This window comes from Gaeumannomyces tritici, assembly GCF_000145635.1.
Source record: "Gaeumannomyces tritici R3-111a-1 unplaced genomic scaffold supercont2.9, whole genome shotgun sequence".
Classification (NCBI taxonomy): Eukaryota; Fungi; Ascomycota; class Sordariomycetes; order Magnaporthales; family Magnaporthaceae; genus Gaeumannomyces; species Gaeumannomyces tritici.
Window position 1 is genome coordinate 933102 of NW_008804553.1, and position 22486 is coordinate 955587.

At 58.7% G+C, this 22486-nt stretch overlaps 9 protein-coding genes across 9 annotated transcripts in view; 4 read left to right on the forward strand and 5 right to left on the reverse strand.

The window, feature by feature from the left end:
• Positions 1–58: 58 nt before the first annotated feature.
• GGTG_12783 (palmitoyltransferase AKR1) lies at positions 59–3379 on the forward strand. The gene is made up of 3 exons (XM_009230684.1): positions 59–1873; positions 1936–2048; positions 2123–3379. The coding sequence occupies exons 1-3, from the start codon at positions 471–473 to the stop codon at positions 2857–2859; spliced, it is 2253 nt and encodes a 750-aa protein (XP_009228948.1). The 5' UTR covers positions 59–470; the 3' UTR covers positions 2860–3379.
• Positions 3109–3719, reverse strand: GGTG_12784 (hypothetical protein; the record flags this gene model as incomplete). The annotated part of the gene is made up of 2 exons (XM_009230685.1): positions 3109–3516; positions 3665–3719. 2 exons carry the CDS (start codon positions 3717–3719, stop codon positions 3218–3220), a joined length of 354 nt encoding a protein of 117 aa, XP_009228949.1. The 3' UTR covers positions 3109–3217.
• A 1027-nt stretch (positions 3720–4746) lies between these two features.
• GGTG_12785 (hypothetical protein) lies at positions 4747–7066 on the reverse strand. Its single transcript, XM_009230686.1, has 2 exons — positions 6818–7066; positions 4747–6757 (listed from the first exon to the last, which is right to left on the reverse strand). The coding sequence occupies exons 1-2, from the start codon at positions 6944–6946 to the stop codon at positions 5618–5620; spliced, it is 1269 nt and encodes a 422-aa protein (XP_009228950.1). The 5' UTR covers positions 6947–7066; the 3' UTR covers positions 4747–5617.
• A 1704-nt stretch (positions 7067–8770) lies between these two features.
• Positions 8771–10991, forward strand: GGTG_12786 (hypothetical protein; the record flags this gene model as incomplete). Its single annotated transcript, XM_009230687.1, has 7 exons — positions 8771–8939; positions 9258–9322; positions 9390–9560; positions 9678–9924; positions 10109–10507; positions 10567–10628; positions 10706–10991. The coding sequence occupies exons 1-7, from the start codon at positions 8823–8825 to the stop codon at positions 10989–10991; spliced, it is 1347 nt and encodes a 448-aa protein (XP_009228951.1). The 5' UTR covers positions 8771–8822.
• Positions 10992–11527: 536 nt separating this feature from the next.
• GGTG_12787 (hypothetical protein) lies at positions 11528–12728 on the reverse strand (the record flags this gene model as incomplete). The annotated part of the gene is made up of 2 exons (XM_009230688.1): positions 11528–12525; positions 12608–12728. 2 exons carry the CDS (start codon positions 12726–12728, stop codon positions 11528–11530), a joined length of 1119 nt encoding a protein of 372 aa, XP_009228952.1.
• A 491-nt stretch (positions 12729–13219) lies between these two features.
• GGTG_12788 (vacuolar basic amino acid transporter 2) lies at positions 13220–14573 on the reverse strand (the record flags this gene model as incomplete). Its single annotated transcript, XM_009230689.1, has 4 exons — positions 13220–13408; positions 13739–14059; positions 14198–14290; positions 14337–14573. The coding sequence occupies 4 exons, from the start codon at positions 14571–14573 to the stop codon at positions 13220–13222; spliced, it is 840 nt and encodes a 279-aa protein (XP_009228953.1).
• A 933-nt stretch (positions 14574–15506) lies between these two features.
• On the reverse strand, positions 15507–18297 carry GGTG_12789 (hypothetical protein). The gene has a single exon (XM_009230690.1). It carries the CDS (start codon positions 17256–17258, stop codon positions 15702–15704), a length of 1557 nt encoding a protein of 518 aa, XP_009228954.1. The 5' UTR covers positions 17259–18297; the 3' UTR covers positions 15507–15701.
• Positions 18298–19143: 846 nt separating this feature from the next.
• Positions 19144–21233, forward strand: GGTG_12790 (hypothetical protein). The gene is made up of 4 exons (XM_009230691.1): positions 19144–19541; positions 19627–20706; positions 20773–20820; positions 20893–21233. Exons 1-4 carry the CDS (start codon positions 19169–19171, stop codon positions 21081–21083), a joined length of 1692 nt encoding a protein of 563 aa, XP_009228955.1. The 5' UTR covers positions 19144–19168; the 3' UTR covers positions 21084–21233.
• Positions 21234–22321: 1088 nt separating this feature from the next.
• Positions 22322–22486, forward strand: part of GGTG_12791 (hypothetical protein) — a gene marked incomplete at both ends in the record, with an annotated part of 1566 nt that continues 1401 nt past the window's right edge. Inside the window, one exon of the mRNA XM_009230692.1 lies at positions 22322–22348. Coding sequence (XP_009228956.1) covers positions 22322–22348 — 27 coding nt within the window. The remainder of the gene's footprint in view (positions 22349–22486) is intronic.

Below are 22486 nucleotides of genomic sequence, written 5' to 3' on the forward strand. Positions count from 1 at the left end.
GGCCAGGCTCCATTCCAGCATCCCAGTCTGTCCGCGTCAGCCTTGCCCCAGCGAACCTGCGCGTTCGTTGGCTATCAAGGCGGACAAAGGGGACGCAAATTGCATTGCCCCTTCCAGCTTGGCTCGGCTTAGCCTCGACCCTGGAACTCAGCCCCTCGTCTGGACGATTTTGTTTTTTTCCCTCCTTCGTCCTTTCCCTCCCCGTCCGACTATCTATTGTCAATCTGGCTGCTTCAGTCCAGCGCCTAGTGTCCGTCCCTCTTTTGCCGTCTTGGCCGATTTTACTCCAGCAGCGGTCAACGAACGAAGCCAACAACCATCCCGAGCCACTCGAGACGTTCCGGACGCCAGCCCTGGGACTGGGAGAAAGGGGCGGCAAGCCAGTGGGAGGATCTGGGTTGGCTGGGCCGGGATCGACGGGCGATCAGGCGGACAGACGGCGGCCCTAGTCAACGGCGACAACGGCGACAATGGCGCACAACGGGCCAGGAAGCGCGGCGCCGGCGCAGCCCACGGTCAAGGCGGCGGTGGCGGCGCCCAAGCTGAACAACGAGATGGAGATGGGCACGATGGCAAGCGACAAGCCGGCCGAGAACGACATCATGCAGGTGGCGCGCGTGGGCGACATGGTGGCCATGGAGAAGCTATTCGAGACGGGCGACTACGACGCTACCTACTGCGACGACGAGGGCATCACACCGCTGCACTGGGCCGCCATCAACAACCAGTACGCCATGTGCAAGTTCCTCATCGACAAGGGCGCGCCCATCAACAAGAAGGGCGGCGACTCGGTGGCCACGCCGCTGCAGTGGGCAGCCCAGCGTTGCCACTACTATACCGTCCACCTGCTGCTGCAGCACGGCGCAGACCCGCTCGCTACCGACGCGCAGGGCTACAACACGCTGCATATCAGCACCTTCAACGGCAACGTGCTGCTGCTCGTGCTGCTGCTGCACTCGGGCATCCCCGTCGACGTGGCCGACGCCTTTGGCCACACGGGCCTCATGTGGTCCGCCTACAAGGGCTTCCCTGCCTGCGTCGACCTGTTCCTGCGCTGGGGCGCCTCGGTCCACGCCGTCGACGAGCAGGGCTTCACCGCCCTGCACTGGGCCCTGGTCAAGGGCTCGCCCGGCTGCGTCCAGAAGGTGGTCGAGTACGGCGCCGACCGCTTCGCAAAGACTAACACGGGCAAGACCCCCGCCATCACCGCCCAGGAACTCAACACCACGGCCGCCTGGAACCGCGCCCTGCGCGAGTGCGGCTACGACAATGACGGCAACGCCGTCCAGCCCACCTGGCCCGGCGCCTCGTACCTGCTCAAGGACCGCCGCGGTTTCGTCAACAAGTTCCTGTTCCTGTGGCCCTTTGTGCTCGTCTGGGGCCTCCTTCACATTCTCGCCGCGTTCCCTGTATATCTGGGGATTCCCTTGATGATGCTCGTTGGTTACAGCGTGCAGTGGATCGCCCAGAATGTGTTGCAGTATGCGCCCTCGGACATGCGGTCGCTGCAAAAAACGCCCTGGCTGACCGGCATCTTTGCCGCCTCGGTATTTTGGCTCGGGGTGAACTGGCTCTTTACGGTAATGCCGGCCACCACGCTCTACGCCGAGGCCGACGCGACCCACTACCTCCTGAACCTGACCTTTGGCGTCTTCCTGGGGCTTATTGCATACTTTTATGGGGCTTGTATGCTATTTGACCCGGGCTTTGTGCCCAAGATGAGCGGCAGAGCTGAGCAGAAGGCCGTGATCGACGAGCTCATTAGCCTGTGGAAGTTTGACGAGGCCAACTTCTGCGTCCCTTGCATGATCCGCACGCCCCTGCGGAGCAAGCACTGCAAGAGGTGCAACCGTTGCGTAGCAAAGCATGATCAGTGAGTCCGCCCATCTTGGCTGCCGCTTGGGTTTCAAATACTGACAAACGTTCTCCTTGCAGCCACTGCCCATGGGTTAATAACTGCGTGGGCAGCAACAATCATCGCCAGTTCTTCCTGTACATTATCACCCTGACAATCGGGATTATGGCCTATGATGGGATTCTATACTACTGTAGGCACATTTCTTCCCCGAGCGGGACTCCTCACTTCAGAGCAGCGCAACGGTGGCTAACCTGGTCTTCACAGACCTTTCGACCATCTCCAAGAATGCCTCGGACGAGTGCAACGTCCTGGCCCCTTCCATCTGCAAGCTCATCAACGCCGACGGCTACTCGCTCCTGACGGGCGTGTGGGCGTCGCTGCAGCTTGTGTGGGTCTCGATGCTCATGTTTGTGCAGTTCATCCAAGTTATGCGCGCCATGACAACGTACGAGAACATGTTTGGCATCGACAGCCGCGTCGGCGCCGCCGCTCTCAACTCGGCCTTTACCTCCACCGGCACCCCGCTGAATCCAGACCCTGCAGGTGGCCCTGCCGGTGCGCTTCCGCCCAGCGGCTCCATGGGCCAGCCCGAGGAGGCCGCCTCGGGGGGACACAGTCACGGCCACGGCCACGGACATGGACACGGCCATGGCCACAAGCACGGCGGCGGCTTCCTCAAGCAGTGGGCGCGGCTCCTGGGCGTCGACGCTTTCGTCGAGACGGCAACGGGCCGCGGCGCCGCGGCGGGCGGCAACAACGGGCGCAAGCGCAAGCGGAACCCGTACTCGCACGGCTGCATCGCCAACTGCCGCGACTTCTGGTGCGACCCGGCCCCCGTGTTCGGCCGCCGCGAGACGGGCGCGGGCATGCTGGGCGGCCAGACCATCAACTGGACCGAGGTCTACGAGAGCCCCGCCGGCATGGGCATTGGTGGCGCTAGGAGGAGCGGCGCAGCGCGCAGGGGAGGGTACGAGGCCGTGGCGGAGGACGATGCTGTATGAAAGGGGCAAGTCGGAGTGGCTTGTGGCCTTTTGTTGTTGATGCATTGTCGCGGCGCACATGCCGCGCGTTTTTATGTTCCGACTTTGTGACGCCGTTATGATCTTGAGGGGACCCTGCTTTGGTGGCGGGAGGGGTTTCGGCCAATTTCTTCCTTTTTTTTTATATTCAACTCAGCATAGAGACGAGTCATGTCGGAGTTAGCCGGGTGGCCCTGCTGGAGACGAGGCTGGCGCAGTTTTATCTTGGCTGGGGGTTATTCTTCCGCATTTATCATTCTAATCATGATCATTTCTCGCCTGTTGTAAGGTGAAGGCTCCCATCTCTATGCCTGCCGTGGCCCACCTTTCCACCTCCCAACTACTCGACCAGACGGTATCGTTTGGCCGAAGAACACCGCCTCAGATGGGTCTGGCAGAGCCGAACAATACATGCCGCCGCCCACTTCACCTCCGACAAGACCCCCTCCGCCTCGGTCAGATCGCGCAGGCACAGTCCCGCCGGCGCCGCGTTGCTGTTGTGCTCCTCGTTGACTAGCGCCACTGCCTCTGCGAGCGCAGCCTCGAAGATGGCGTCGGCGCTGTATTTGGCCAGGAGCTGGGTGCAGTGCTGGTGGAGGACCCTGGCCATGGCTGGGACGGTGGCGTCTTCTTCTTGTCCTGAGTACCATAAGCTTTCCTGCTCTACTTTTTCTTCTTATTGTTGTTTCTGTTATTATTCATGTTTTTGTTCCTGTCCCTGTACCTATTTCTATTCCTATCCCTGAACGAGACTGTCATCTCTTTTGTGGTGGGCGTGGATACGTACCTTCAGGCTTTGCAAATGGAGGACGGACCTGCACAACCTCGATGCAGTCAAGCATCGTTCTCTCCCCCTCCTCGGCCGTCATCTGCTCCAACTGGTATCTGGAACTGTGGCGGGAAGACTTGTTAGCACCACCAGACGTATATGTACAGCCAACAGAGCTCGTCCGACCTACATTCAAGGCAATGTCGTGGTTTTTGAGCTTTAGGTTGACGTAGCCCTCCGGGGTAGAGTAAGAATTTCCCATGCCGGCCATATCTGGCCTTTTCCAGTTCATCCAAGGCGAGCCAGAGGGCGCAGGCAGTGAGACTCTGTCTTGGCCTGGCGCCGGAGGAGTCAATCACGGCTCATCTCTTCGGCTTCCTGTCCGACAAAGCTTGGTGGCTACGCGTCAGCGCAAAAGATACACGCGGTGGCCTATCAGTTCCCCACTGGATGCGCTGCCTTGGGCCGTGGGGTCAGCGAGTCGGCCTAGGTCTTCAACGCCGGGAGTTTGCCAATAAGCGCAGAGGTCCGGCCAACAAGGTGCGCCTGGCTGAAAATAGACACGGCAGCAGCACAAAGAGAGCATTTTCTTTGTGGCAACAGAAACGGTGTGGCTGCTATTCCCCTCCCGCCCTGTCATCGCTTGGCAGACTCCCAATTGGGCGCACTGTCAGCCGCGCGTTTCGTCAACGTTGGGGTGGCCGCCGGATGCGAGCAATCCGCTCAATTTGGTACCTGGCCGTTGGTAACACGGCCCAGGCTGTTGGGATGAGGCTGGGTAGCCTCTATCTCGGCCACTTTTTGGGCCGGGGCCGCCCAAGAGCCAGCATCGCTGTCGGTGACAACCAACACCACCCGGTTCGGTGTGGCTGCTTTGCCAACCTAGTAGTCTTTGTCTGGTCTAGGAATCCAAGTCAAAGAACATGGTCGCACAAATACAAATGACCTCGATGCGTCACTTGACACATGAATAACCCCGATGAATGGGCACAAAGAGAGCGGCTAGTGATTGTCAGAACGTTCATAGCCACTATCAATCTACCTAGCTATTTAACGGGTTGTATCCGGCCCCGTGGTGCCTTTTAGAAATACACACCCAACCACCCACCTACCACCCACCTACCACCCACCTACCCACCCACCCAGGTAGCTATCTGACATACCTCAACTCTTCTATTCCTGCCGCAAGCACCCGACACCAAACTCAACATGTCCAACCCGACGATCCCGGCACACCACATGTCCGCAATCATGAACGCCAGCTCAGCCATCACGCGCGCTTCCATATCGGCCCTCACTATGCTTGTATGCGAGGACAAACCCCTCAGGACCGAGAAAAAACATGTAGTCGATAAGGAGCACTTTAAGGAGACGTGTACCGTCGTGACGGGTCCCCTCGCCGAGCTCCAGGATGAGATTGCCTTCACGTTCGTCGAACGCAGCTACGATGACCTGGATCAGGAGATTCCGAGCCTCCGACACAAGCTCTTCATGAGGCGGGCAGAGGAAATGGTGTCCCGGAAGCTCCTGCACGCGTTCGACGCGGCATTTGGCAGGTGCGAGTCGACGCTGTTGAGCCCGCGTCTGATACCGCGCACTCCCAAGGCTATAGTGCACCTTTTGGGCCGGGCGACGTATGAGGAAGCCGTGGCGGCGGTGGACCGGGAGGTCAGGCGCAGAATGAACCTAGACTGCGAACAGAAGGTCAAGGAATTCCTCGTCCCTCTCGGGGAGATCCCGTACAGGCCCCGTGATCCTCGGAATAGCGAAGACCCTAGAGGGATCCCGGATTCTGCCTGCTTCTAATCGCGGCGGGACATGGGAATCCAAGAGGACCCGATCTTGGAGGCGAGTCTTTAGCTTTCACCTACGCTTAGTGTACAAACATGGATGCAATCGAACTAATCATCATTCTCAAAGTGATCTTGTGACCATGATGATCCCAAAGCATGAGCCAGACATCTCGGCCGCCTAACCCTCCTTGGCCGCGTGAATGTCAGCCTCCCACTCGGCCCTCATCTCCTCGGCAAACGCATCGTCGCTCAGCACGCGCCATGCGGCCAGCGCCATGCCCCTGCCACACCCCACGGCGCGGCGGAACGACTCGACGGTGCCGGCGGCCGCCGCAAAGGCCGGGGTGTGGTTCGACTGCCCGACCTCGGTGTCGATGCCAAACGCGCCGTGGAAGCCGGGGCACTCGTACGTCACATCCCCCATATCGGTGCTGCCGGCCAGGAAGTCGGGCGGGTCCGCAAACGCCACGGTGCCGGGCGGCATGGCGTCGACGTAGGCGCGGCACAGCGCGCGCGACGGCCGCACGTCGGCGTACGAGTTGAGCCGCTCGTACCTGACGCCGCACCCCGTGGCAACAGCGGCGCCCTCGAAGCACTTTTGCACGCGCAGCCACAGCGCCTCGGCGGCGGCGCGCGTGTCGCTGCGCACGTAGTACTCGACGCACGTCTCGGCGGGCGTGACGTTGGGGCGCTCGCCGGCGGCGCGGAAGACGCCGTGGACGCGCTCGTGCGGGCGCATCTGCTGGCGCAGCATCGAGACGGCGTTGTAGGCCAGGCAGACGGCGTCGAGCGCGTTGACGCCGTCCCAGGGCGCCATGGCGGCGTGGGCCGGGCGACCGGTGAAGAAGACCTGGTACTTGACGTTGGCCAGCATGCGCACGAAGGCGACCTCGCGGACCGGCGGGGTCAGCAGGTACGAGGCGCCGGGGTGGACCATGAGGCTGGCGGCGGCGCCGGTGTAGGCGCCCGCGGCGATCAGCTTGAGCTTGCCGCCGCCGCCCTCCTCGGCGGGGGTGCCGAGGAGGCGCACGCGGCCGGCGCCGGGGCCGGCCTTGGCCAGGGCGGCGGCGAGGCCGAGGTAGGCGGCCAGGGCGGCACTGGCGATGAGGTTGTGACCGCAGGCATGGCCGATGCCGGGCAGGGCGTCGTACTCGGCGTTGAGGACGATCAGGCGGCCGCCGGAGCCGGCCTCGGCCGAGAAGGCCGTGTGGAGGCCGTAGGCATGGGGGGTGACTGCAAAGCCGAGCCAGCGGAGCATGGCGACGAAGTTGTCGTGGGCCTGCTGCTCCTTATAGGCGAGCTCTGGGTTTTGATGGATCTAGGGTGGGTCAGCATAGGCTAGTTGGTGGGGTGACTTTGCCTAGGCTGCTCTGCTAACCACATCGTTGATCTTTCTAATCTCCCGGTCCTTGTGTTTCTCGATCTGATCGGTTATCGCGGCCGCAATCTCTGGGTCGATGGTGTATGAAGTCATTTTGCGCCGCGGCTGGTCCGTCTTGCTTTCCATGCGGGATTTGGCGTGGGTGCTGCGTGGACCAAGATGAAGCTCTGTGTGTGGTGTCCGCTGACAATCTGGGTGAGGTATCACGCTTGGCGATACCGGAATAGGAAAGTGGCATGTCTTGTTTTGGCTACGGCTGGTGCAGAATACCCGTGGGCGGTCCAGGTCTATCCATCGGGATGGGCCGTGCACTCACGTGCCTGGGCCCCACCTCACACACAATCACATCCAATTATTGCCGGTAGGCGATCAGACACAAATTATCTTGGGAGAAGAGGAAAAGTCCCCCGCGTTTTCGCTTTTTTCTTTTCTCTTTTCTTTTCCTTCCATTTTTCTGCCTTCTTATCCTTTCCGCGACGCGATATAACGTGGCTGACTTGATCACCACCCGCTTCAATTCGGCGCAAAAACTAGCTCCGACAAGCACCAATGCCCCCGTCCGCACAGCAACTGTGCATATCTAAATAAGTGATAGGATGATAGACATTCTAGTGCTTGCTGATATGACAGTACATCCTTGGCTCTCTGGTCCAGACCCTCTGTCCTCGGCGCCGAAGGGTGCAGAAGTGCCCCGCAAACGGCACCACCTGCAGGGTGGCACCCTAATTACCCCACACGCATCATCCAGTAAAAGGATTCCCGAGATAGCCGCATTTAACTATATGGAAGGGTGACGTTCTTGTATCCCTTTTCGGTCACGGCCATGGTCGCATTTACTGTTTGCTGCAATTCACTTGCGCATGACTGTCCCGACCGCTCACAAGAAATGCCTCAGAGGCGAACGACACTAATGCAAAAAGAATATCTTCGCGCCCGCCTATAGGACGATTTGGGATGGATGCCACCGGCCTATTGCGTGTCTCGCTACGGCTGCGCAGCGAAAATTACTAGGATGGCCTCGACCAACATTGGAGGACACAGTAATCGATAACTCAATATTCGTCTTCAACGCATAATGCTTAATCTAGCGAGAGTGGTGGCCTGATCACCCATGTGTCTTGTAGACAGGGAATCAACAAGTCAACTTGTTACCTTTTGTTGCTGTATTAGGGGTCCCGAGTACGGGTACTCTCTAGAATGCCGTCGGTAATGATTACCAGTTAGAGGATGAACTGGGATTCTTTAGTTGAGGCCAAAAGGTATCCTTTCCACGGTGTGTTTCTTTTCCAGGACATGATCGCTGTGGTGGCGGTACAAGGCATCTGGCTATGTGTATCTAGCCCTCCTTTCCATACGTCCTGCTTCGCACATCCACACTGCTTTGTTCTAGCCCCAGCTTTGAAAATTCATGATCATTGAGTGTCGACTTTCACTGCATTGCCAAGGCCCTGGGTAACACAGCATCAAAATTCCTTACTATCACATGCAGGACTTTTGCATACGACTTATTAGTGGCTTCGAGAGCAGAGGGATGCTCATATTGAAAGCATTGACGCCCAAAAGCTGAGCCTCCTGCTGATAGGAGGATTATCAACAATGTTCAAACTACCCTAAGAACAAGGGAATATTGGTACTATACTTGTGTACTTCTCAAGTCTTTGCCCCTAATATCGGTGCTTGGGGTGAGAGATGGCGGTTCACGGCGAGTACAGGTCGTGACTCTGGGTCGACAAGGTCAAGCTTGTCTCGCATCCATCCTTTCAATGTACCTTGGTCCGTTTGGGTCTGCGGCCTGAGGCTTTGGGATGGGATGTAGAGGAACCATTCCAACTATCGCAGAAATGTGAAAGAAGCCGAGTATTTAAGTCGCAGCCCCAGCCTACCATTTTATGTCCAAGGGTTCGTACTCCAGCATACCAACCCATCTCTGCTTTCCCTGGCCACGCCCTTGGTTTCTCCGTTTTTACGATATCACAAGCGCCGAACAACCTGAGCCGCAAACATGGCGGTCCCCCCAAGGGCAACTGACTCTTTCCCTGCTGACCTCGATGTTGTCATCCCCGGCTCGGGCCCGATTGGGGCCGTCTTTGCCCGCACGCTTGTGGACAAGGGACGGAAGGTCCTTATGATTGACATGGGATAACAGTGGGCACAGTTCATTATAGCTCCTTCTCGTTTGAAATATGTGCCCGAGCACTAACCCGAGGACGCAGGGCCACGCGGCGCCCCGGCGATCATAAAAAGAACAGCGTCGTTGTCCAGAAGGATATCAGCTCCTTCACCAAGTGATTGCCTTGGCATAAACGGTAGAGCGCCCTTACTATGAGCCTGGAGAGCACCATTGCTTACCCTTTGCAACCCCCGTCAGCAGCGTCGTAAAGGTACGTTGCCGCGAGCTCAGAGCCTCCCAACGCAACCTTCTTGCTCTGTTTTCTAGGGCGACCTGCGACTCCTGTCCGTTCCCACGAGCAAGGAATACATGTCCCGCGACCTATCGTCCTGGTATGTACTTGAAATGCCAGTAGCCTCGGTATTACTGCCCCATTGTTAACAATTTGAACCTTTGTAGGTCCCCAAAATCGGCCTTCTGCAGGACCGGCCAGAATCCCTCCCAAGATGACTCGGTCAATCTGCCTGCGTCAGCGGCAACTCGTGTCATCGGCGGCATGGGGTCTCACTGGACGTGCTGCACGCCGCGGCAGCACGAGCTGGAGAGGTCTGAGCTCTTCGACAACGACCAGTAGGATGGGCTCTATCGTCGGGCCGAGACTCTGTTCAACACCAACACCACGTCCTTTGACGACTCGATTCGACACCGACTCGTCTTGACTGAACTCCAGCGCAAGCTTCCAGACAGGGCGTCTGCCGTCCAAAGCATGCCGCTCGCCTGCACGCCCAAGCATGCCGACTACATTGAGTGGTCCTGCTCGACTACCATTCTTGGAAACCTCTCGGCGCCAAACTCGACACACCCCAAGTTCCGGATCTGGCCCAACATGCAGTGCATGAAGCTTGAGCTTGCCAAGGGCGAGGTGACGAAAATGACTGTGAAGGACATACTCCACGACCCTTCGGGGACCTTCGAGATCAAGGCGAAGAAGTATGTCAGCTGAGCTGGCGCCGTCTTGACGGTCGGCATCCTCCACCAATCTGGCTTCTGCACCGAGCTAAAGACGGACCGCCACCATCTCCCTGCCATGGTACACGCCTCCTTCCCCCGCCGCCAACGCGTTCACTCTCTAGATACCCAAGCGCGGCCCTTACTAACTGGATTGAACAAAATCGCAGGGCCACTTCATGACGGAGCAAACCCTCTCATTCTGCCAGGTGATACTGAAGCACGGGTTTGCCGAGGAGTTCAATCATCTCCGCAAGACCGGTGAATCCGAGAGATTTACCGCCGAGGAGGCCAAAGAGTTCAAGGACCGTATGGACGCGACCTGGGACAGGCTGGATCCGCTCCCCTTTCCGTTGAACGACCCCGACTCCCAGGTCTGTATCCGCTTCAGCGAGGACAAACCGTGGCACATGCAGATCCACCGCGACGCCTTCGGCTACGACGAGGTCCCGCACGGCATCGACCAGCGCGTTGTCGTCGATCTGCGTTCCTTTGGCTACACGACACCGAAGAAGGAAAACCGCGTGACATTCAAACCTGACACCAACGACGGGTTTGGGATGCCGCAGGTACGTGTAATCTTACCCACCCGATATCTTTGGTACTAATTAACTAGCCGCGTGCTCAGCCCACCTTCGAATTCGAGATGACTAAGGGGGATAGAGACAGGTGCGACGACATGTTCGTCGAGTGAGTAGATTCCAGTCCCTGTCGACAAGTAAGATTGAGGGGGGGAGCAGACACTAATTAGCCCACGCCCTACGCAGCATGGTCGCCATCGCGAGGCTTCTCGGCGGCTTCCTCCCGGGTGCCGAGCCAAAGTATTTGCCCATGGGTTCGGCGCTGCACGTCTGCGGCACGTACCGGGCCGGCACGGGGGTCGACAAGAGCGTGGTGGATAAGACGGGCAAGGTGCACGGCATGGGCAACCTCGTGCTCGGGGGCTGCGGCGTCATCCCGACCGGGAACGCCTGCAACCCCACCCTCACGGCGGCGGCCTTTGCCCTCGCCGCCGCCGACGAGCTGGACAGTGTCCTGCCCCGCCCAAAATAGAGGAGGGGGCCTCGTCAGAGGGGGAAGAGATTGTCAAGGGTGGGAATCCCTCGGGCGTTGTATAAACGAGTGCGCTCTGAGAATGTCGAAACCCTTGGTATTTTAACCTGTACTGGAATCATGTCGTACCCGCGCACGCTTACCATAAAAAAAAGGTAGTTTTATAGCCCGTCCCGAAGATTTGCGTCGAATTTTTAACCCCGCAAGCTTTCCTATTCCCATTTTTATTTCTATCCCTAAAAGACACTCACATTTTGCTCTGGTGGGCGTGCTGCGGTAAATCCCCCGTAAAGAACCCAGTCGCTCCTTTACGACAATCGCCGCGGAAAGAGCACTTGAAGGAGTTTGGGTAGTTCAATCACAAGTCCTGCTCGCTGACGAGAGAATGATGCATACTCTCGATTGAAGATATGTATGCTAATAATACTGGAAAGAAGCCAAGATTCGCTGCTGCATCATGCCCAATCAGCGCCCGCTAACAGCCAAATATCAAGAAGAAAGACGCCACCTCAATCGAAGACCACATAGCCCGACAGTTAGTTCTTCCCCTGAGAAACCTGGTACTCAGAGCTAAAGCCGTAATCGGCATATCCATCCAGACTTTTGGGGATGTAAAAGGTGTTGCGGTCGTACTTTGTCAGCTCGACGCCGTGCTGAATCCTAAAGACGAGATCAGGATTGGAGATGAACCACCGGCCAAACCCGACCAGTACATCCAGGCCCTTGAACCGCTCCTCGACCGTTTGCCTGGCCGACTCGGGCGTGTGGCCCCCGCCGACGATGACGGGGCCGCCCACGCTGCTGGCCCACAGCTTTGCGATCCAGTCGATGCTCCGGTCCGGCGTGTCTTCGATCCCGAGCTCGACCAGCGCCTGGCGCGTCTCGATGACGTGCAGGTACGCCAGCCCTAGTGGCGCGAGCTGCTCGATAAAGTGCCTAAACGTCGGGTCGGGGTCTGCCATCAGCATGCCCTGGAACTTGCCGTAGGGGCTGATGCGGATCCCGGTGCGGTCGGCCCCGATTGCCTCGGCCACGGCCTTGGCGACCTCGAGCGGCAAGCGGACGCGCTTTTCGACGCTGCCGCCCCAGCCGTCGACCCGCTGGTTTGAAACGTCCTGCAGGAATTCGTCGAGCAGGTAGCCGTTGGCATTGTGGATTTCGACGCCGTCGAACCCGGCCCTGATGGCGTTGCGGGCCGCCTGCGCGTAGTCGGCGATGAGCTGCCGGATGTCGTCCTCGGTCATCTCGGCGGGGGTCGGGCTGTCCTCGCTCATGGGGATGGCGCTGGGCCCCATTAGCTTGGAGCCCATTTCCTCAAAGACGCCGGGCTCGCCGGTGCGGCCGTGCGCCCACAGCTGCGCGTAGATGACGCCGCCCTTGGCGTGGACGGCATCGGTAACCTCGCGCCAGGCCGTCACTTGCTCCTCGGACCAGATGCCGGGCAGGTTTTTGTGGCCTACGTGGCGCGTCGAAACGAGGATGCCCTCGGTGATGAGGAGGGTCCCCGGCACTGCGGCGCGCTGCTCGTAGTAGTCTGCGATTATAGGGCCGGTCTTGTTAGGTTTGTGAGGTTGCTACAAAACAGGCTTTTACATGGAATATAGGCTTGCACATACCTTTAACAGCCGGAATGGGCAAATAGTTGTCGTCGACGCGGAACCGTGTCATGGGTGCCAGGGCCAAGCGATTGGCAAGCTGGGACTTGCCCAGCTTCAGGGGGGTGAAAAGCCTCGACATGGTGATAGTTTGCGGGATGTAATGTGACTGTGGTTTGCGAGGGATTTGAGGCGGTCCTGCTGCTTTGCTTGCCTGGTGCCTTGTGTCTCGAACTCCATTTCCGTGTCGACTTGTGCGTGTCCCGGGGAGTATTTGTATAAACTGACATCTTTCTTCTTCTTCTTCATCTTCCGAGTCTATACCGAGCCAGACAGGGGTCTGTTTTGTCAGCTATGCTGCTGCTTGTATTCGTCCCATGCAGGTCGGCGTGATTGGTAATTCGCTGCTGCCTCCACATATTAGCGGCCTCGTCGGAGCTTCTCACCGCCTCCTTTGTTGATGTCGGCGTTTAGGAAGCCCGTGCCGCCCTACAAGCCCCAAAGAGGAAAATCAACAAGTCATCAATCATCTCCAGAACCCGCGGCTGCCATCCTTGTCGGCTCGGACTAGCAGACCCCCACGTATCAGCTACTGCACCGAGAGTTGAGATGTGCCATGCCCGTCTGCATGTGCTATTTAATATTCCGGCGCAATCCTCGAGGACTCGCCAGCAGGGCCAGCATCAGGGCCACGGCCGCCATACCGGTTGATGTCGCAAACGCATAGCGGATGCCGTCGTAGTACACCCTGCGAGCCGCCAGTCGCACCTCCACCAGCAGGGACTTGAGCGCGGCTACGGGATGGCGGATCTCGTCAATCAACTGCCAAGACATCTGTTAGCCTGTCCGTCCTTTCTCTTCCTCGAGGTCGAGGTCTTGGCGGCCAAGTGAGATCGAATGATTCATTCTCGTTCACCTCGGCCTTGTCTGCCATATCTCCGAGCGCTGCGGGGAGCCGGGCGCCTAGCGTGGTTTGCACGATCGCTGACGTGCTGGCGACCCCCCCAGACGTGGCCCAGCGACCGGATCAGGTATATGGTCGACGCGGTCACGGCGTGGTCTGAGCCGGCACATGGCAAAAGACCTGTCGGCAGAGCGGACCGCCCGAAACGCGAGGCGGAGCAACAGTCCTCGTTGCAATTTTACACGAACCTGAATGCTCAAACGAAGCGAGAGCCGTAAACAGGATGAGGGGAACACGATGCCCTGGCCCAGGTTGGCCGGGAAGATGTACGCAATGTACTTCCAGCTCGAGTCGCTGAACTTCAACGAAGTGACGAGCGCGTTTCCCAGCACCATGACCAGCGCCCCCAGCCGCATCAGCCAGAGCAGCTTCCCCCACCGGGCCATGGCCAGTCCAGTGACGAGACCGCCGAGCGGAGTTGCCAGCGAGGGAATGGCCAGTCTTACCCCGGCCGTAGTGGCTGAGTCTTCGAGGACGACCTGGAAAAACAAGGGTAGCATGAAGAGGTACTGAGTCGAGAGTCACCCACCGGCCTGCGGTCAGCGCGCCTGACTTTACTCGAGGCCCGTTTAAAAGCTGCCTCGATGACATGGAGAGGGGACCAAGATCCTTTTTTTCCCAGAAAGGGAAGCAATAGGACTACATACCGCATAAGCCGACAGGCCGAGGCACATGTTGGCCGTTTGAGTCAGAATCGGCAGCGACCCGCGCAGGAGATGCAGCCGGATGATGGGCGTGGCCTAGGTCCTGCCCTCGACGACGAAAAAAGAGCGCAAAGAGGAAGACGCTGACGACGAGGGCTGCAACGACCCAGGGACTGCTCCAGGGTAGCTCGTTGCCGCCGAGACTGAGGCCCAGGAGCTGGACCGAGACGGCAAAGACCAGGACGAGGGAGCCCAAAATGTCGACTCGTCTCCAAGCTGATTTGGGCGCTAGGTCTACGTCGCCGTTGTCGTCATCCCGGTTCGTGTGGACATCCGCGGCCGGGTTCTCCACCACAAGGTACCCGAGCAGCAGGGCCATGGCCGAGACGGGCACCTGCAGCAGGAAACACTAGCGCTAGCCGATGTGATCCGCGATGATGCCGCCAAACGACGCGCCAGAGACGGAGCCGAAGCCAAAGACGCCGTTCTGCATGGCCTGGTACATGCCCCGGAAAGGTATCATGTCCGAGTTGATGATGGTTGCTTGGAAGCCGGGGGGGTTAGCTAGTGCTCTCCGGGGAATGGACAATTCGGAAAAGGGGCAGTAAAGCTTACCCATGGTGATCAAACCCCCTCCGCCAAACCCAGAGAGAGCGCGCGCATGAGGTTGAGCGTGACAAAGTCTGTGGCGAGCCCGCAGCCCAGGCAGCCGAGGCCGAAGGCGACGCAGCTCGCGAAGAAGCAGACGCGCCGGCCGAACAGGTCGGAGAAGCGGCCGTAGAGCGGCTGGAAGGCGGTGCTCGTGACGAGGTGTACGACGTGGTCAGCCACGACGCCAAAGTCGGAGCTGATGACGGCGTAGGTGCTGGCGGTTATGGTGGCGTCGAAGCCGTACAGGAACACGTTGGCCTGGATCGCCGCCTGGATCCAGCCGAGCGGGGGGACATTCTAGTCGGCTGTCGACTCGTGAAAGAACGGGTTCCGGAGGGCGCGAGATAGTAGGAAGGTCGCCAGTGACAAAAAATATTTTCTATAGGCCAAAACTGTGTCGATTGTGAAGCGTGCGTTCGTAGGTAGGCAGCTCGTGAAGTGGAGACAATGAGGGGTAGTATGTAACGAAAGAGGAGGACAGCAAAATATCACCTCCGAGCAATACATGACCTCACACAACACACGCGGCGGAAAGGGGTGCTCCTTGTACCAGTGACCATCCCTAACTGACTGCCAGACTACCACTGGCCGTACCCCCACCCATGATTTTACTAACGTCATTTCACAATACTCTAGTGTCCAGATCATATCAAAGGAACCATATTTGAATGCAAATCTTTGACATTATGTGATTAAACGGTTTACTAGCTAAATCTAAATCGTTTACAACCGGAAAAGGGCATGTCGCGGCGTTACATTGTCGTCAACTCCGAGACCAAAGCAGATACCCACCATTATTACATATGTAATAATCCGCATCACCAGCGTAAAACTAGCGAACTAGGCGAGAGCCCCTTTACAAGAGAGCCAGAGCGACAATGGCAGCAGCCAGGCCGAAGAAGCCGGCACCAGTGGCCGAAGCACCGCTCAAGACGGGCTGCGACGGGGTGGGCTTGACGACACCGCCGGTGGGCTTGACGACACTGCTGGTGGGCTTGACGACACCGCCGGTGGGCTGGACGGCAGGGGCGCTGGTGGGGGCGGCGGTGGTCGGGATTGCCGAGAGGTTCTCGGTGGTCTCGCAGGTGGCCTCGGGCAGAGGGAGCTTGACGGTCGGGGAGTGGCCGGCGGGAGGGGTGACGGTGTGCGCATTCTCGGTGTAAGACGTCTCAGGGCAGACAGTGGTGTAGACGGTAACAGCGCCAGAGACATCGGTAACGGTAAGAACGGTTGAGCCGGGGGAGCTCGTGGTCATGGTGCCGTTGGTGAAGGGGGACCGGGTGGTGGGGGCCGGGGTGGGACCCGGGGCCGGGGTACTGGACTTGACGGGCCCCTGGAAGGCGGCGATGCGCCTCTGGACAAACGCGGCGGCGTCGGGAGTGTCGACGTCAAAGTAGTTGAGGTGCTCGTCGACAACGTTGCCGCCGGCGCAGACCGGGTCGCCGGCGTTGCAGTAGTCCCTCCAGACACCAGCGTAGTTCATGGCCTTGGCCAGCTGGTCGGTGGTGCGCGGGCTTGTGCCCCAGTTGGTGGCGCCGCTCTTGTAGTTGTATGGCTGGAAGGCCGTGTGCCTGATGTCACCGAAGGTCAGGATGGCGGCGACCTGGCGGCCGGCATTGCTGGTGATGTCCAGGGCCGGAATGAAGGGGATGACACAGCCATTGAAGCCGGTGTTGCCGGCGCCCGAGAAGATATCACCGACAACCTGGGCACCCTGGGAGAAGCCGCTGACGACGATCTTGGAGTTGGGGCAGCGCTTGTTGTAGGCGACGATCTGGGCGTGGCCGTTGGTAATGCCCTGGGTGACGGCGCCGCAGAACTCGTCTTCGAGCATGTTCTGCATCTGGATGTCCTCGTAGTCGCACGACGACAGACCGCTGCAGATGGCCGAGACGAGCTTGCCCTGGCGGCCGGGGTAGGGCTCGTTGTTGCCCTTGCCCAGGAAGATGTGGACGTCGGCGCAGCTGTTGGTCACCATCTGGCGCGGGGCCAACTCGGGCAGGGCCGAGGCGACGCCAGCCAGGACGGCGGCACGCATGACGGAGGCGGCGGAAGGCATCTTGTCAAAGGGGAGGGGGAGCAGACGGCTGGCCAGCTGAAAGAATGGATGGCTGAAGAAAGTATTCAAGCCGAGGGAGCGAGCGAAAGACTGGGAAGCTGGGCCGGTCGGTTGACTTGACTGCAAGAGGCGTGTTGGCAAAGAACAGACTCGAGCAAAGGGAAGGGCATCGCGGCGACTTTTGTGGACGACGAAGCCCCTATGCCGGACGATAGGGTTCGGTGGCAACGGCTGGGCCGACTGGGTGGGTGTTGGGCGTTGGCTGCCGGTGTGAGCGCGTGGTGGGAGCGTCGGTGGGGAGGCTCCATCTGGTGGTTCTGGTGGTGATGAAGAGAGGTGCGGAGAAGCCGCCATCGCAATTTCACAAAGTTCGTGATTGCACCGAGCCGTGGGGCTTCAGAATTGGAGGCGATGGGCTCTCACTGCTCGTTGGGTGGGGCAGCGGGCTGGCCGCCTGAAGGCGGCTGACATCAACGGAGACTATCACCCCCTGAGGAGAAGGAACGAAGGTGGAAAAGGCTGCCCGTGCTCCACTGCTTCTCTGCCTCGGCCAGCAAAAAGGGGTCTCCTCGCCTGCCTCTTTGGGACGTTGCCCTGCGCAAATCGGACGACAGCTGCCCTGCCAGCAAGGACTGGTTTGAACGATAACAACAACAACAACAACAACGAGTAGGTAACCTAGGAGTCGTCAAGGTAGAGGGAAAGGAGAGACAGGCAGGTGTCCAACACCAACCTCGGACGCAAGAATGAAAAGAGACTCACTTACAAACAGAGAGTGACCAACATTCCCGGCACCTCGGCCACAACCATGACACTTTCGTCGCTGTCAGGGACCAAATATTGACACCTCGTATCAATAAAAGTAGCCTCAAAGCTTGATTGTTCCTGTCTCATCCCCACGAAAATGCGAGTCTGCCGTGACCCTGTCGGCTCCAAGGGGCTGGCAGCCCCGGCCTGTTGTGCCAGATTTGGCAGCAGCCCATGTCAATATTTTTCCTTCAACCCGTCGGGCCCACGCCTGCTGTCCGTCTCTGTCTGCCGCAGTTCGTCCGGCCGTCGGCATCTGCCTTGGACGCAGTGCGTGTGGCACTGGCGACGATTGCCTGTGGAGACCGGGAAAATCCTCGCTGCAACCCTTATTTCCCTCGCTCAATGCCTTCCCTTTTCTGCGATCCACAAGGTAGGGGACAGGGGCGGGCACACGCTTGCCCACTCTGCCCGCAGTCAGCAGCCAGCCGGGATCACGCCTACCTACCATCTGCGAGGGAAAGAAAGGATAAAAACCCACCCAGCAACAGGGGGGTTAAAACTGGAAATCACAGGGGTGGCGAAAGGGGGCCACGTGCTGGCATAAAGTCACTGCCATTATTAAAGCTGGTGAAAGAATGAGAGAAATCGAGAAAAGCTTTTAAAGGACAAGAAAAGCTTTCAACGGACGAGAAATTCTCGGACATCCCCGCAAGTCACCAAAACCCCTGCGATCTCCAGTTTCAAACCCCCTGTTACCCCCTTGTCACCAGGTGGGTTTTTATCCTTTGTTTCCCTCGCAGATGGTAGCACAAAAGAAAATGGCAGTCCCATCTTGACAGCAGAAAGGCTGCTAGTACGGGTCCAAGGGATGAGAATTACCATTGGGATAAAAATAGCCTGTTTTAGGAATAAAATGATAAAGATAAGATTAGGAAAAAGAAACGAATAACGGGAAGAAAATACGAATAGGAAAGCCTTCGTGAATAGTTCTACTACTGGTAGATAGTCCCTGGGTGCCCGTGTGTTCTCCAACGCCTTATCGATACAAAAGCCCTGGATACCGTTTCTGACGCCTATCAACCTCTTGGCATGCGCCGGGGGCGAGTCTGCTCCGGCACTGGGCCCGTCAGGGCTGGGCACGGCTTCCGTCGGAAGGCGGCGGCTCGTCGCGGCGCTGGCCGTACCGACCTCGATATAAATCTCCCAAACAGGCCTTGAGCGTGCATGCAACGTGCATGCTGGTCGCATTCATCACTCAACAAGCCCTCTCCAACTGATGGTCTAGAACATGCCTGGATGCTTGACATGAGCTTCGCATCCGCCATTGACGTGGACAACCCGCAGCCGGGAGGTGCAAGCAGGAGCCACGGCACTGCAACTCCAACCCAGATCATTGGGCTGCGCGCATCCGCGGAACATGTTAGGCCCATAATGTCATCGCAAGGGCGTGTGTCGCGGCGCTTGAGGGAATGATAATACATTTTAAATAGCAGCCTCTGGGGTTCAGTTACCGCATGGTTGTTGCCTTTTGCTTTTGCAAATCCAGGTCCAATACCGTCTTCAAGTCCGCTATCACCATTAGATCCCGAGAATATTCAGCATTCAGCATGAGGGACATGGCCAACGCAGGAGAACGGGTCCGATCTTCGGCAGTGGTGGCACCTTCAGATCTGTCTCCGAAATCGGCCCCTGCGCCGGTCGCTGCCGAGCCCGGAGCCGGCGCCTTCATCGCTCAAGACGTCGGACATCACCAGCGGCCCTCGACAGCGGCGTGTTCCAGGACTCCTTCTCCCGTACCAGCCGCCAGCCAGGCCATAGACACAGAGCCAGGCCTGCTCGCCTGGCTCTGTGTTCTCGGCGCCTGGCTCTTCTTGCTGCCAACCTATGGTGCGATGATTCCATTGCCGAGCAGTAACCCTAACCGTCACGCAGATATACGCGCCATGTTATTGACAATAATGCTCGGATAAAGGATTAATGATGGCAATCGGCGTTATCCAATCCTACCTTCAGCTACACCAGCTGAGCGCCTATTCGGCCCGCGACATCGGTTGGATCTCGGGCATGATCACCTTCCTGGCCCTGCTTCTGGGCATCCAGGTCGGGCCCGTTCTCGACGTCTACGGCTCCCGCCACCTCGCTCCCGCTTCTGCCGTCCTTGTGACCGCCATGTTCTTCCTGCTGGCCGAGTGCGAGGCCTACTGGCACTTTATGCTCTGCCTGGGCGTCCTGGGCGGCGTCGGCGGCGCCCTGGCGTCCACCGTCGCCATGTCGTGCGTCGCCAAGCTGTTTGTGCACCGCAGGGGCCTCGTCGTCGGCATCGCCATGAGCGGCTCCTCCGTTGGTGCCATCGTCATCCCACTCCTCCTCCGCCAGCTGTTCCCCGCCGTCGGCTGGACCTGGTCCATCAGAGCGCTGGCCTTCTTTGTTGCCGGCATCATGGGCCTCGGGGTTTTGTGCCTCATGCCCTATCAACGCTTGATTGTCATCTCTGCTGCTTCCTCACTGGTCAGCAGCAACCAGGACGCCACCGCTCTACCGATGCATGTTCCCGGCCAAGGCCCGGATACCGCCCGCACGGGAATTGAACAGCTCGGCCTTGAGGCGGGGCAGGTTGATGGAAACCGGCGAGGAACTAACCCTGCCAGTCCTGCTCCCCACAGTCTGCAGAAACGATCGGCCGTGCTGAACTTCTCCGCCTTCAACTCCCCGTCCTTCTCGCTCATCACCGCGGCCCTCTTCCTCATCGAGTTCGTCGTCTACGGCATCAGCGGCCTGCTCCCTACGTATGCCATCGTGGCCGGCTTTAGCCCCCAGACTGGCTATGCCCTGGTGGCGCTCGCGAACGGATGCGGATGCTTGGGCCGCATCATCCCGGGCATATGCGGTGACCACTTTGGGCACTTCAACGTGCTGCTCGTCACCATCGGGCTTACCTTGCTGTTCATGGCCACCATCTTTGTTCCCTTTGCATCTCGATCGCTCGAGGCCCTGTATGCCTTTGCCGCCCTCTGGGGGTTCGGGTCGGGGTCGTTCCTAGCACTCACTCCAGGTTGGTCGACCCTTGTACCCTACCTGCTCCAGCTGAGCACTGCTAACCGCGGTCTTGTCTGCCCAGTATGCATGGGCAAGACATGCGACCCCAAGGATTACGGACGTTACTTTGGTGAGAGTCCCCTCCCAAGACGGCTTCTCCTTCGGGCCACACACCTGACCACACACTCCCTCACGGATCTAGGCACCATGAACTTTGTTGTCAGCTTCTCGCTCCTCATCTGCGTGCCCATCGGGGGTCACATGCTGGAGGTGATGGGACCAACGGCTCTTTCCGGGTTTTATCTAGCTATTGTCTTCTTGGCTGGCGCGTGCTTCTTTGGCGCCAGAGCGCTACTGGCTGGCAGTCTGACGAACTTTGGGGAAAGGATCTGAATCCGGGCATCACATCCAGCTTGCTCCTCAATGGTTACAGGACATCTATTACATGTCAATTTGTCATGCTCGTGTTCGCAATGCAGTGGACACCACACTCAACCTTGGTTTCAGTTGACCATAAATCCATATCCATCTTCAAGATTTGTCATGCCGCCCGGTCGTCGACAAACAAGTCCATGTGTTAGGAGACCAAAATTCCGCAAGGAACGCGTAGCTCCGGCGGTCTCCGCGCGGACCTAGTATCACGACCCTCATCGACGCCACAGACCATCGTTGGCAGTCAACCGAGCCCTCAATACCACAGAGATCTTCCGCTACTACAGAACTGCCCATCCTTTTCTCCACGAGTATGAAGAGTGAGGATATATGTGTGGCCTACCTATTTTCCGAGGGCTACAAGCGCTCGAATCTCGACGTCAGGTTCAGCAGTGTGCCCCCTAAACGAAGAGAGAAGAGACTCCTATCTCCACCCGAAATTAAATACCCGTGGCGCAGCGACGCCGGCTTCTCGGCCTACATGTTGCGCGCCAGTCACCATCGGTTTCCAGCCCCTCGGACTCGACCAGCTCCGAGAGAGCAAGCGGAGTGGTGGGTGAGAACAGCGCCTAATCACAGCGGCCCATCTAACCGTCGTTAGGCCTGCGCTAACTCGAGCAGGAATCGTATCATGGGTTTCATCCCCCACCTAGAAGACGAGCGCCTGGCTTGCCAATCAGCGGGAGGCCAACGAGCACTCGGGGAGATATACGTCCTGTGCTGGGGGCGACACCCATGCCAGACCCGGAAGCCTCGTCCGAGCTCCAAACAGCATCGCGACGGCTTCCTCACCCACCTCCAGCCAGCAGGAGCCGAGGATCGCGGCTGGTGGCCTGGGGTGGTATCGCCAACTTGCTTTCTGTCTGGCTCGAGCAGGCCTAGGGTCGCTTCCTGGTCAAGTTCCGGCAGTAGACCGGCCGATGGAGGTTCCCAATCAAGCTCGCTCGGAGGCTGACGCCGCGCAGCATGCGGGGAGTGCACCCCAGTCCGCCCGTGTCCCCGCACGCGGCGCGACAGGAATCCGGGGAGCGGCCGAGGAACATGCGGGGAATTAGCGAAGGCGACAAATGCCGCCAATGAAAACGACAGCCGCGGTACGGAAGGGGAAAGGGGGTTTCACCCCCTGAACGGCAGCGACAAAAAAAAGAAAGACGAGAAAGGCGCAACGGGACTGGGTCAGCCGGGCTCTGAGAAAAGACATGCGCCGATGGGCGATGAAGTTTGGAGTAGGTAGCATGAAGGCGACGTTGGTAGATATAAAGAAACATGTCCCGCCCTGGAAAATGTGCGCACTTGCTCCTCCTTGACCAGGCACAGGCGTCGCTGGATAGTAGGCTCTAGACCACACTCTACACAGTCCCCCC

What these genes read in the sequence shown, in the direction of transcription:
- GGTG_12783 (XM_009230684.1), top strand. Translation starts at nt 471, where the DNA reads ATGGCGCACAACGGGCCAGGAAGCGCGGCGCCGGCGCAGCCCACGGTC. An exon ending in TGCGTAGCAAAGCATGATCA is followed by an intron (nt 1,874 to 1,935) that starts GTGAGTCCGCCC and finishes TTCTCCTTGCAG; the next exon opens with CCACTGCCCATGGGTTAATA. An exon ending in TGATGGGATTCTATACTACT is followed by an intron (nt 2,049 to 2,122) that starts GTAGGCACATTT and finishes TGGTCTTCACAG; the next exon opens with ACCTTTCGACCATCTCCAAG.
- GGTG_12785 (XM_009230686.1), bottom strand. Translation starts at nt 6,946, where the DNA reads ATGGAAAGCAAGACGGACCAGCCGCGGCGCAAAATGACTTCATACACC. An exon ending in TTAGAAAGATCAACGATGTG is followed by an intron (nt 6,758 to 6,817) that starts GTTAGCAGAGCA and finishes GACCCACCCTAG; the next exon opens with ATCCATCAAAACCCAGAGCT.
- GGTG_12789 (XM_009230690.1), bottom strand. Translation starts at nt 17,258, where the DNA reads ATGGCGGCTTCTCCGCACCTCTCTTCATCACCACCAGAACCACCAGAT.
- GGTG_12790 (XM_009230691.1), top strand. Translation starts at nt 19,169, where the DNA reads ATGGTTGTTGCCTTTTGCTTTTGCAAATCCAGGTCCAATACCGTCTTC. An exon ending in GTTCCTAGCACTCACTCCAG is followed by an intron (nt 20,707 to 20,772) that starts GTTGGTCGACCC and finishes TTGTCTGCCCAG; the next exon opens with TATGCATGGGCAAGACATGC. An exon ending in GGATTACGGACGTTACTTTG is followed by an intron (nt 20,821 to 20,892) that starts GTGAGAGTCCCC and finishes TCACGGATCTAG; the next exon opens with GCACCATGAACTTTGTTGTC.